Source organism: Ornithorhynchus anatinus, chromosome 1 (assembly GCF_004115215.2).
Source record: "Ornithorhynchus anatinus isolate Pmale09 chromosome 1, mOrnAna1.pri.v4, whole genome shotgun sequence".
NCBI classification, from domain to species: domain Eukaryota; kingdom Metazoa; phylum Chordata; class Mammalia; order Monotremata; family Ornithorhynchidae; genus Ornithorhynchus; species Ornithorhynchus anatinus.
Window position 1 is genome coordinate 144,189,271 of NC_041728.1, and position 13,576 is coordinate 144,202,846.

General features: G+C 48.0%; 1 protein-coding gene across 2 annotated transcripts in view; it reads right to left on the reverse strand.

The window, feature by feature from the left end:
* ZMAT3 (zinc finger matrin-type 3) overlaps positions 1-12,814 on the reverse strand; it is a 28,356-nt gene extending 15,542 nt beyond the window's left edge. Inside the window, exons 1-2 of one of the 2 annotated variants that reach the window (XM_029074349.2) lie at positions 12,496-12,814; positions 4,226-4,551 (exon numbers count right to left, since the gene is read on the reverse strand). In XM_029074349.2, coding sequence (XP_028930182.1) covers positions 4,226-4,495 — 270 coding nt within the window. In that variant the 5' untranslated portion in view covers positions 4,496-4,551; positions 12,496-12,814. The remainder of the gene's footprint in view (positions 1-4,225; positions 4,552-12,495) is intronic. The other variant, XM_029074350.2, reaches the window with a different exon arrangement.
* Between the last annotated feature and the right edge of the window lie 762 nt (positions 12,815-13,576).

Below are 13,576 nucleotides of genomic sequence, written 5' to 3' on the forward strand. Positions count from 1 at the left end.
TTGAATCCCAAGAGCGATACTGTGAAAACCAGAAAAGCTGAAAACTCTAATAAATCTGCATATTTCAAGCAAGAAAGTCAGTCATTAGGCCTCTGTCTGAATAAGCGGAGTGAGCTGAAATCCTTAAGGATTTGAAAAAAAAAAAAAAGACGGAACTTTATTCATGTTTACATGGCATATTTGTAGTTCAAAAATTCAGAAAATTGCTTCCAGAAGTTACTGCTCGAGAAACTTGGTTTGACTCTTCAGGTGTAAATCAGTTTATTAATAATAATAATTACAGTATTTGTTAAGTGCTTACTATGCTTCAAGCACTGGGGTAATCAGGCCAGACACAGTGCCTAACCCACATAGGGCTCCATGGTTGCCCGAGATCACCGACCAAGTTAGGAGCAAAGTGATAGTTTGCCTAATGGGAAAAGAATTTCATATTTTCAACCTTAGATAATTTAGCTTACTATGCTAAATTCTTCTGAAATTCAAAGAGGCGGGTCCTCTACTTTTGAATGGCTCTCTGGACTTTGAATTGATCCATGTCTTCAGCCCCATTTTAAAAATCAAACACTGACTTAGTAACTTACCAAATGGGCAGCATTGAAGAAGCTAAACTGGGGGATTTGGAAGGTCTCTTGATTTTACAGAGTTTTAAATTGTTGACAGAGGGCAAGCATTTTGTTTTAATGAAAACGCTGGGCAAAAGTTGCCTTTTGAAATGTAACCGTTCGTTTTAAATCATGTGTAGGAGGCCACTGCATTCCCTGGTGTGCATTAAAATAGCTATACGGGTCCTAATACCTCAGGTAGTAGATGTCAAGATTGCTGGCTTAAATTTACTTATTTAATCCCTCCACACTTTCTAAATCAAGCCATCCAGTCACCTCAGCAATAATATTACTAGTTTTTTTTTTATTCAGTTGTGTCTGTTGCCTACTCAGTCGTTGATTTACGTCTATCTTCTCTCCAATTAAAAGCTTCTTGAGCACAGGGATGACATTCCTTAAGCACCTAGTACAATATTCTTCTTGAGGTAGGTGCTCAATAAATAGTTGGGCAAAGAAGATTTTAAAAGTAAATATTTTAGATACTAGGGAAAATATTAAATTCATGTCAAAGAACCAACACTTTGGAAAAAAAGGAAGCTAATAACCCTTACCTGTTCATGCATTTGTAGTACAGTGCTCTGCACACAGTAAGCACTTAATAAATATGACTGAATGAATGAATTGACCCTGATTTATCAATCACACACTAAGGGGGTATCGTGAATGCAAACCAGCAGGCTTGTAGTTTATGTTCCTGAGAGGGTGAATTTGCATTTTTTTAATGGGATTTAATAATGGTAATAATAATTATGGCATTTGTTAAGCGCTTACTATGTGCCAAGCACTGTTCTAAGCGCTGGGGAGGATACAAGGTGACCAGGTTGTCCCACGTGGGGCTCACAGTCTTACTCCCCATTTTACAGATGAGGTAACTGAGGCACAGAGAAGTTAAGTGACTTGCCCAAAGTCACATAGCTGACAAGCGGCTAACAAGTGGCTGAACCGTGATTTGAACCCATGACCTCTGACTCTCAAGCCTGTGCTCTTTCCATGGAGCCACGCTGCTTCTCTATTTGTTAAGTGCTTACAGTGCCAGGCACTGTACTAAGCACTGGAGTAGATACAAGCTGATCAAGTTGGACACAGTCCATGTCCCACACGGAGCTCACAGCTGTAATCCCCATTTTACAATGAGGCTCAGAGATGTGAAGTGACTTGACCTAGGTCACAAAGCAGACAAGTGGCAGAGCTGGGATTAGAACCCAGGTCCTCCTGACTCCCAGGCCCATGCTCTATTCACTAGGCCACACTGATTCTCCGATTCACTCAGAAATCATTATGGTTGACAGCTGACGCCCAGAGGGGCTTTGCTGCCTCTCTCCCCTAACCCACTTGAACTTTTTAGACTTCTATGAGGCCATCTGGAGGGGCAGCAAGATGGAAGACCCGATAAACATGCAGCCTACAGACAGATTTTAAGCGGATTTTAAATTAAATTCAAAACTAAAGCCACAATTTCATGTCACTAAAAATAGATAAGTGCATTAAAAATAAAGTCATAACAGGGTGTGCTGGAGCAGAATGACCACTCTAAAACTCTTAAAATAACTAAATACATTCCTGGTTTTCAGTAAATATGGATTATTCCCATATTTGCACAGACCAGTCTCATTCTTACTCCCTGGTCCTCCCAATTTCAACAACGTGGCCAATGTCTATTTTAAAAAGTTTTCGTTTCCTAGAAAAAAATCTTAGTATATCAAGTCTACTCATACTCCTTGCTTTCTTTATGCTCTCTTTATGACCTCCACCTTTCAACTTTCCTATTCTTGTTAACCAGGTTGCTTAGCTCACTGTCCTTAATGCCTGCCTACTAGACTTTCGGTGCTTCCCATTCTAACATCTGTCACCTACTCTCCTTTCCATCTCCTCCTCATCACTTCCATCCCTTATCGGTTCACCTCTTCTCTCCCCTTCATACCTTGTTTTTCTGCAGAATTTGCCTTTCCAGATTTTCTTTCTTTAGGGCTGCTCTATTAAAGCTAGTCTTCTCTTTCCAATTCTGGGTGGTTTTCCCTCATATGTTTTCAAGTCAGAGTATTTAATCTGCAGAGCTCCCAATAACATTAGCGCTCCTTCGATTTCCTATTTCCAAAACCATACTTTAGAGAAACTGTTCCTGTGCATAAACAACTCCACTGCAAGCTCCCTCCTTCCCTCCTGGCCTACCTTAATTTCCTCCCCTGTCCACAGACCACTCTTCCCCTCCCCACCTGCTGATTTTACTTGCTGCTGCTTAGGAGGAGGCTGTTGCGGCTATAAAGGGTAATATCTGTAGAGTACTCTCCCAAGCACTTGGCACAGAGTAAGCACTCAAATACCAATAACTGATTGATTAAATTGATTACTGGCCTTCACCCTCTGTCACTGCACCCTCCAACTTCACATTTACATTCCCTGTTTCAGAACCCTCAGAAATATTAAATTTTTGTACTCCACGCAAACTATCCTGAATTCCCTTCTACTCTCTATTGCATATGAGCTCCTGTGGAGAGAGATAATGTCTACCACATTTATTGTATCTCTCTCCCAAGTATGGTGCTCTGCACACAGTAAGTGCTCAATAAAAATCACTGATTGATTTGGGTTTTTGTTTTTTTTTTTTTTTTTTTACTAGACACTCTGCCTCTTTCTCCCTGCCTCCTCACTTTCAGTTCTATTCCCCACTGGACGTGGAGCCCCAGACAGATTCATGCACATATTAGGTAGCTTTCTCCTTTGACTGTTTCCTTAGAACTCTGAAAAAGCACTACTTTTTATTTTCCTGTCTGGTGTTTTTTCCAAATGCCTTTATTCGCTATATCATGAATACCTCCAGAGAGTGGTGGGAAAGGGTGGAAAGAGGTAGAAAGGAATAAGAGCCATAAGAAGCTGTATTTATGGAGAAGCTCCAAATGAATCAATCAATGGGATTTATTGAGCACTTGTTGGGGCACAGCACTGTACAAATGCATTCTGAGTTTCTCCCTAATTCAGAATGCATTTCTGTCCCCTTCGAGAGATGAGGAACAGTGAGGTAAAAATGTACATGCTACATGCTAACATGTAGGATGCTAGCTGAGGGCAGGGAATGTGTCTGTTTATTGTTAGCTTGTACTCTCCCACGCAATCAGTACAGTGCTCTGTATACTGTAAGCACTCAATAAATATGATTGAATGAATAATGAATGCTAGTTAACTGGTCAACAAGAGCAGACCTAAAACCTATATCCAGGAGAACACGGGGAATTTTTTGCCGACAATCACGTACTTATTACATTTTCTAGACCAAGATCAGAGCTATCTGTGTGGACTTTCTTTAAAACAGAAACTACTCCCAGGAGGAATGACTCAGGTCTTCCTTCAACGGATAGGGAGACATCAAATATCAGTCGATTTATCTGGGAGGTATTTTGAGAGCCGAAGTTACGAACCGGATAGCTATTGACGCAGGCACTCTGTACCCTGTTAACCTAAAGGCCTGTAGGACTCCTAGAAGGTAAGCATCTGAACGGCCAACAAAGTCCCTTTCCAAAGTAGAACATGCCCCGTAGCGGAGGGCAAAACGTGGACCGTCTGAAACTCCCTGTCCCGGAAAAGCAGGATTCTACGCGACAGATCTGCGGGTCCTTCGCTGTCCTTACCTGATAATGAGCCTGGGCCTGCTGGGCCGAGTTCAAGGTGACATTACAGAGTTTACAGAACAAGGGTTTGCATAACCCCTCCAGTGCCGAATCTTGTTCCACAGCCTTTGAGAGTTCTTCTTCCCCGGGGAGAGGCAGAGCGGCCCCCAGTCCCAGAGGTCTCGGCAGGGAGAACGGCAAGGAGGCCGCTGAGCCAGGAGCCACTGACATAGAAGGAGGCGGTGAGAGCTGCTTAGGGGCAGGAAGTCCGGCGGGCTGCAACAGTATCATTGGGCAGGAGGGCCGCGGGCATATCAGGGTGGCAGAAGGAAACCTCGTCTTCAGATCTAAATCAGAAAGACAGGCATTCATTCTGTGGGAGCTATCATCTGAGGAGAAACACCATACGTTGAGCAAGCTGACATTTCGGAGACGGAGTCTAATTCGGCTGCGAATACTATCCAGAAATTCACCTCTCCCGCCCTCGCCTTTCTTCCCCCCTTGATTTCCTCTCCCGCTCTCATCTTTGGGTTTTTTCCCGTACGGCCACCTCTGTCCAGAAAAGGCAAGCCCCACTCCTTTCATCCTCCACAGTGAAAGCTCTGAAGAGACCCACATCTCGGATCCGTTCTTTCTGGCATCACTGTGCGTTACACAACTGATGTTCCACTGTGAGGGGTTTGGGGGCTAGGCTTTATTTTTGCTTGACACGGCTCCATCTATTGCCCTAGGCATATTTGCGACGCTTCATTCAAGACAATTTAAACCACAGGTATTACATGTCCAGAAAGAACTCAGAGGTCATTTAGTAGAAACCTTTGACTCTGGGTGGCATCGGTACCCATTCCACCGTCATGGTATTGGTTCACCGCTGACCACGGGCCAAGCCGTGACCTGAGCACTCGGGTGGATACGAGGTAATCAGGTCATACCTCATCCCTATCCCACATAGGGCTCTAGACTGTTATGGGCCGGGAAGTGTCTGTTATACTAATAATAATAATGATGGTATTTGTTAAGCGCTTACCATGTGCAAAGCACTGTTCTAAGCACTGGGGGGGCTACAAGGTGATCAGGTTGTCCCACATGGGGCTCATAGTCTTCATCCCCATTTTACAGATGAGGTAACGGAGGCACAGAGAAGTTAAGTGACTTGCCCAAAGTCACACAGCTGACAAGTAATGAAGCCAGAATTTGAACCCATGATCTCTGACTCTCAAACCTATGCTCTTTCCACAGAGCCAGGCTGCTTCTCATAATAATAATGCTGGCATTTGTTAAGTGCTTACTATGTGCAGAGCACTGTTCTAAGCACTGGGGTAGATACAGGGTAATCCGGTTGTCCCATGTGAGGCTCACAGTCTTCATCCCCATTTTACAAATGAGGTAAATGAAGCACCAAGAAGTTAAGTGACTTGCCCAAAATCACACAGCTGATAAGTGGTAGAGCCGGGATTAGAACCCATGACCTGACTCCCAAACCCGTGCTCTTTCCATTGAGAGGCACTGCTAAAAATGTTTCACTGCACTCTCCTAAACACTTAGCACATTGCTCTGCACAAAGTAAGCGCTCACTAAATACGAATGACTCACAGTCTAAATAGGAAAGACAACAGGAATTTAATCCTCCCAGGCCCCTGCCTTTTCCATTTAACCTGAAAATAAAACTGAACAATTGCTAATAACTTTACAAAAGAAGTAAACAAGACTCGGGGAAGATCTTCAGAATTCTTATTTTCCCCTCAAAATGACCAAACACTTTGGCCTTGGGGTAGCTTCACTACTTTCACAGTAATTTATTTATTAATGGAGATTAATATCCATCTCCCCCTGTAGACTGGGAGCTCACTGCGGGCAGGGAATGTGTCTGTTGTTATACCTTACTCTCCCAACTGCTCAGGACAGTGCTTTGCACATAGTAAGCGCTCAATAAAAACAATCAAACGAGTGACTGACACCACAAAAATCACATGGGTACAATGTATTTCATCCAAGAATCTGAATGCTATACATAAAAGATCAGGAAGCAAGTGTTTTCTCTCATTGGCAAAAAGAAGGGAAAAAAAAGACAAAGCAGTAGAGGGTCTTGCCCAGAGTGACCCGATAACAGAGCCCGAACTCAGCAGTGATGCTCACAATCCAAGATTCCTTCCACCACAACAGTGGGTCACAACGTGCCAGCGATCCGTTCAGCCTGTCACTTTGGCGTAGTGGACAGAGCACGGGCCTGGGTGTCAGAAGGTCATGGATTCTAATTCCGCTCCACCAGTGGTCTGCTGTGTGACCTCAGGCAAGTCACTTCACTTCTCTGGGCCTCAGTTACCCCATCTGTAAAACGGGGATCGAGACCGTGAGCCCCATGTGGGGCAAGGGACTGTGTCCAACCCGATTTGCTTGGATCCACCCCAGCGCTTAGTACAGTGCCTGGTACATAGTAAGCGCTTAATACCATAATAATATATTTTATTTTTTTACACCCCACCCTCCACCTGCCTGGTCCCTTTCCCCTCACGAACCATACCTAGTGCTGCCATAGCCCAGCAATTTCCACATCTTTGCATCTATTTCCCCCTTTTCATTCAATTGACTGTTCCTTTTCTCTGTCCCTCAGAAAAGTCCCTGCAAGACCAACCCCTTCTCAATTCCCTTCCCACCCCCAACTACCAAACATTTAATGTACATATCTTTAAATTATATTTTCACACTATTCATAAAAAATGAATAATTATTTATGTCTGTCTCCCCCTCTAGACTCTAAGCTCACTGTGGGCAGGGAATGTGACTATTTATTGTTATAGTCTACTCTCCCAAGCAGTTAATACACTGCTCTGCGCACAGTAAGCGCTCAATAAATACAGCTGAACGAATGAATAAGCTCGTTACAGGCAGGAAACGTGTCTGTTAATTCTGCTGTATTGTACTCTCCTGAGTGTTTAGTCCAGTTGCTCTGCACAGAGTAAGCGCTCGAATACCATTGACGGATTGATCGATTACGACCCTGATTTCTCACAATTATGTCTCTCGGCCCTATTTTGGAGACCCCTTTTGTCCATCGAGGTCCGGTGAACCAAGGTGGACCTTCTCAGGCAATGCTTCATCTCAGTTTGGGGAGAAATACTTACAACCTTGCTTTTCTTAGCTTCGAGTGAATTGCTCTTTCATTTCCCAATCTACTATCCAGCCCAGACCTTCTCCACCAGCAGAACAGCCCCTTTCCCTAAAAACGATAACGGAGGTATTCGTAAAGCGCTTACTGTGTGTCAAGCACTATGCTAAGCGCCGGGGGAGATACAATACAAACAGATCAGACACAGTGCCTGTCCCACGGGGGGCTCACAGCAGAAGGCAAAGAGAGAATAAGCAGCGTGGCTCAGTGGAAAGAGCCTGGGTTTGGGAGTCAGAGGTCATGGGTTCTAATCCCAGCTCCACCACTTGCCAGCTGGGTGACTTTGGGCAAGTCACTTAACTTCTCTGAGCCTCAGTTACCTCATCTGTAAAATGGGGATGAAGACTGTGAGCCCCACGTGGGACAACCTGATCACCTTGTATCCCCCAGCGCTTAGAACAGTGCTTTGCACATAGTAAGCGCTTAACAAAAAATGCCATTATTTAATCCCCAACCCAGAGATGAGGAAACTGAGACACCCGGAAGCAAAGTGACTTGGCCAAGGTCACACAACGGGCACGTGGAAGAGCCGGGATTAGACCCCTCAAGTCTCCTGACTCCCATCCTTTTGCTCTTTCTTCTGGGCCCTGCCACTTCCCAAAGCACCTTGACATTTAGACATTCAAAACCCCTGTAAAGGTCAAATCTGCCATTTGGGAATCCGCTGTGTATATTTTTCAAGCTTGATAGACTTACTAAATGGAATAATGGATTTCCAAGGTGAAACTATCCATAGCATTTTCTTTGAGACATAAGAGATTGGTAGTTTGAGTAAAAGGACAAATAGCCAAAATACTGAAGGCAATAAGGTAGTGGCACAGATATTTACGAAGTTGGAGAAAGAAGGGAAAATAACATCAATGATTCCCATTATTTGCTTTCAGCATTTATAATAATGGTAATGCTATGCGCGTCTATGGAAAGAGAATGCGGTCTGAACTGCTGGGAGAGGATTCGATAAAAACATGGATTTGGAATAATAAAACATTAGGTGCTTCCCAACGAGGTTAATCCTTTCAATTAAATCAGGCAGAAACTTAATTGCACAGATGGGTCTCTCATCACACCCTGAAGGCACAGGCAGATGTGGGCTTTTAGAAAGGGACGGCAGAAGAAGCAGGCCACTTTTTTGACATTGTCATGGCTAAATGGGTGCCATCAAAAGAGAACAAAAGCCATCACTGCTAAGTCATGTCGGGGAGAGTTCGAGGCAACTGCAAGATGGAGTGGGAAAGAACTGAGTTCGAAAGGAATCAGGGTCAAAGGGAGAAGGAGGAGTAACTGAATCTACACTCTGCACTTGCTGTGTGCTGAGCAGAGGAACGGCAGTGGTACCTATTACGCACTTACTATGTGTGCGAAGCAGAAAAGTGGCATTAATAGTATTAAGTAAGCACGTACTGTGCGCAGAGCACCATGCTAAACACTGGGAAAGAGCACACAGGTAAAATTAACACTAGAGAAGATGAATTGCGGGAGAAAATGCAATACATTATTCTATAATAATAATAATGTTGGTATTTGTTAAGCCCTTACTATGTGCCAAGCACCGTTCTAAGCGCTGGGGTAGATACAGGGTAATCAGGTTGTCCCACGTGAGGCTCACGGTCTTAATCCCCATTTGACAGATAAGGTAATTGAGGCACATAGAAGTTAAGTGACTTGCCCAAAGCCACACGGCTGACAAGCGGTGGAGCCGGGATTAGAACCCATGACCTTTCATTCAATAGTATTTATTGAGCGCTTACTATGTGCAGAGCACTGTACTAAGCGCTTGGGATGAACAAGTCGGCAACAGATAGAGACAGTCCCTGCCGTTTGATGGGCTTGCAGTCTAACTCCCAAGCCCGGGCTCTTTCCACTGAGCCACGCTGCTTCTCCTATCATTTACTGAGAGTGTGTTTCCTAGAAGTACTTCCATCCCTTTGTGTTTACCAACAAAAAATATATTGCCCAAATAGTGGAATGTGGGTACAGTGTTTAATCAATCAGTGATATTTATAGGACGCTTACTGTGTGCAGGGCACCGTACTAAGCCTTGAAGGAGTGCAATAAAACAGAGTTGGCAGACACGTTCCCTGCCCATGAAGAGCTCCCAGACTAGAGGGGGACAGAGACATTAAAATAAACAAATAAATTAAGGATATGTACCTAAGTGCCGGGCGGCAGCGACACAGGAGCGAGTTGAGGGCGGAGACTCAGGTTTACTGCGTGGACAGGGGCAATGGTAAACCGCTTCCGGATTTTTACCGAGAAAACCCTACAGCTACGCTAACAGAACGACTGCAGATGATAATTATGGTATTTTTTAAGCGTTTACTATGTGCCAAGCACTGTTCTAAGCGCTGAGGTGGGGCATCCCGGGAGAGACGTGTCCACGGCATCGCTAGGGGACGGAGGCGACTCGGCATAAGGCAAGAACTAAGTGCTGCGGGTATGAGGCTACTCTATAATATTAAGACACGGAAGAAATAAAGTAAAATGAAGGCACATGGGTGTCTTGAGGGCAGAAGAGACTTTATTACTGGTTGGGTGGGAAAATGGGGATTGAGACTGTGAGGCCCACGTGGGACGGGGATTGTATCCACCCCAATTTGCTCGTAGTCACCCCGGCACTTAGTACGGTGCCTGGAGCAGAGAGTAAGCGCTTCACAAATACAAGAGCCTTGGGCGGAAGGGTGGGCATCCACGCACAGAACTGTGCCGAGGCTTACCAACTCTGTGACCCTGTACTCTCCCAAGCGCCTACTTTGTACAGTGCTCCGCCCACAGCAAGCACTCGATAAAAACCACTCATTGATTGAGGCCTATTCCTCGCTTTCCTTTCGGAGAAAAGGTCCTCAAGAGGGAAAGGACGGAGAAAAGAAACACACTGAGCAAAAGGGAAGGACGGGGATGGGATTAAGTAGTTAGGACGGCCTATGACGCCATGGGGAGAAGAGAAAGAGGAGGGAGGTGAACAGAAAGGCTGCCCGGTGGGCATTCAGAGACCGCTGAAGAGAAGAAGCAAAAGGTGCCAAGCCCGGAACAGCGGAGGATGGAGCGACCAGAAATTGATGAAGAGGTGTGGTTCCTTGGAGAGCATTTTTCACCTCACGAATCCCACAGGAAAACGGGGCTATGACTCTAGCTACTGAGAATAATAGTAATAATGATAATAATGGTTCTTAATAATAATAATAATGTTGGGATTTGTTAAGCGCTTACTGTGTGCCAAGCACTGTTCTAAGCGCTGGGGTAGATACAAGGTAATCACGTTGTCCCACTTAGGGCTCACAGTCTTCATCCCCATTTGACAGATGAGGTCACTGAGGCACAGAGAAGTTTAGTGACTTGCCCAAGGCCACACAGCTGACAAGCGGCGGAGCCAGGATTAGAACCCATGACCTCTGACTCCCAAGCCCGTGCTCTTTCCACTAAGCCACACTGCTTCTTAAGTGCTTACTATGTGCCAAGCACTGTTCTAAGATACAAGGTTATCATGTTGCATTGGCGTGAGAAGCAGCGTGGCTCAGTGGAAAGAGCCTGGGCTCTTCCCATTAAGCCTAGCAGCTTTAAGCGCTTACTACGTGCCAGGCTCTGTACTAATCGCTGGGGGAGATAGAAGCAAATTGGGTTGGATCCAGTCCCCGGCCTGCACAGGGCTCAAAGTCTTCATCCCCATTTTACCGATGAGGAATCTGAGGCACAGAGAAGTGAAGTGACTTGCCCAAGGCCACACAGCAAACAAGCGGTGGAGTCAGAATTAGAACCCAGGTCCTGCTGACTCCCAGGCCCGGGCTTTATCCACTACACCATGCTGCTTCTCTAAACTCTGTTTGTAGGGGAGAGAGAGGGGGGTTTTTATTTACCTCTGCCCTGGCAGTACCAAAAGACTGTAAGCTTGTTAGGGGCAGGGACAGTATCTGCTTATTCTGTTGCACTGTACCCTCCCAAGCGCTCAGTCCAGTGCTCCGCACATAGTAAGCGCTCAATAAACAACACTGATTGGGAAACTTTAAGAGCACGTTGCATTAGCGTGAGAAGCAGCGTGGCTCAGTGGAAAGAGCCCGGGCTTGGGAGTCAGAGGTCGCGGGTTCTAATCCCGGTTCCGCCACTTGTCTGCTGTGTGACCTTGGGCAAATCACTTCACTTCTCTGTGCCTCAGTGACCTCATCTGTGAAATGGGGACTGAGATTATGAGCCCCATGTGGGACAAACTTGTATTTACCCCAGTGCTCAGAACAGTGCTCTGCGCACAGTAAGCGCTCAATACGATCAGTAAGGAGAAGAATAGAAACCGAGAGGGCCACTGGCGGCCTAGAAGGCGACCAAGCGCTTAGTCCAGAGCTGTGCACACAGTAGGTGCTCGCTAAATAGGACTGAATGACCCTGGCAGCTGGGGGCTGGGGGCGGGGGGCTGAGGATGGAGGCCCCTTGGCATTGGATCAACCCTGCCCAGGTGCTCGGGGGTGGAGGGGAGAGAGGAAGGGGATTGGGGGGAGAGGGGAAAGGAATTGGGGGGGGCGTAAGGAGGGAGAGGGGAAGGGGACAAGGAGGGGGGCAAGGAGGGAGGGGGAAGGGGACAAGGAGGGAGAGGGAAGGGGACAAGGAGGGAGGGAGGAAGGGGACAAGGAGGGAGGGAGGAAGGGGACAAGGAGGGTTGGGGAAGGGGACAAGGGGGAGGCAAGGAGGGAGGGGGAAGGGGACAAGGAGAGGGGAAGGGGACAAGGAGGGAGGGGGAAGGGGACAAGGAGGGAGAGGGAAGGGGACAAGGAGGGAGGGGGAAGGGGACAAGGAGGGAGAGGGAAGGGGACAAGGGGGAGGCAAGGAGGGAGGGGAAAGGGGACAAGGAGGGGAGCAAGTAGGGAGAGGGGAAGGGGACAAGGAGGGAGGGGGGAAGGGGACAAGGAGGGAGGGGGAAGGGGACAAGGAGGGGGACAAGGAGGGAGGGGGAAGAGGGGAGGTGGAGAAAGAGGGGAGGAGGGAAAGGGGAAAGGGAGGGGAGAAAGAGGAGGGGAGGAGAGGGGAAAGAGGGAGAGGGAGGAGGGACTGCCGGCCCGGCCCTGCCCTGCCCTGCCCTGCCCTGCCCTGCCCTGCCCTGCCCCGCCCCGCCCGCCCCCGGCCCGCGCGTCCCCTTCCTTACCGTGGTGTTCCGGAGGTGGGAGCGGGGCCGGGAGCCCGCAGCCCCTTCGCCCCGCCGCGCCCCCCGGGGCATCCCCGGCCGCGACACCCTGCGCTACACGATCACACCCGCCGCCGCCTCCGCCCGCCGCCAGCACCGGGATGCGGAGCAGCGGGAGCAGCGGGAGGACGAGGAGCGGGATGGGGATGGATGACGGGGATGACGGGGATCCGGGCGGGAGCGCGCACGGGGAGGAGCCACCCGGGCACAGCCGTCCTACTGCGCATGAGCCGCGGGTCGCTGGTGGAGACACGGCCGGCGCTCAGCCGTCCCACTGCGCATGAGCGCCAGGGTGCTGGTGGAGACACGGCCTCAGCCCCCCGTCCCACTGCGCATGAGCCGCGGGTGCAGACACGGCCTCAGCCCACCCGTCCTACTGCGCATGAGCGCCAGGATGCTGGGGGAGACGCGGCCTGCGCTCAGCCGTCCCACTGCGCATGAGCGCCAGGGTGGTGGAGACACGGCCTCAGCCCACCCGTCCTACTGCGCATGAGCGCCAGGGTGCTGGTGGAGACGCGGCCTGCGCTCAGCCGTCCTACTGCGCATGCGCCCCGTCGGCGGGACCCGACTGAGCAGAACCAAGGCCTAGTGGCCAAAACGTGGCTCTGGGGGTCAGAGGTCGTGGGTTCTAATCCCGCCTCCGCCATTCCCCTGCTGTGTGACCTATCACCCTATTTATTTTGTTAATGAGATGGACATCACCCTGATTCTATTTATTTCCCATTGTTTTTATGAGATGTTCTTCCCCTTGATTCTATTTATTGCCGTTGTTCTTGTCTGTCTCCCCCGATTAGACTGTGAGCCCGTCAAAGGGCAGGGACTGTCTCTATCTGTCACCGATTTGTCCATTTCAAGCGCTTAGTCCAGTGCTCTGCACATAGTAAGTGCTCAATAAATACTACTGAATGAAGGAATGACCTTGGAGAAATCCCCAAATTTCTCCGTGCTTTAATAATAATATTAGTATTTGTTAAGCGCTTACTATGTGCAGAGCACTGTTCTAAGCGCTGGGGGAGACACAGGGTCATCAGGTGGTCCCACA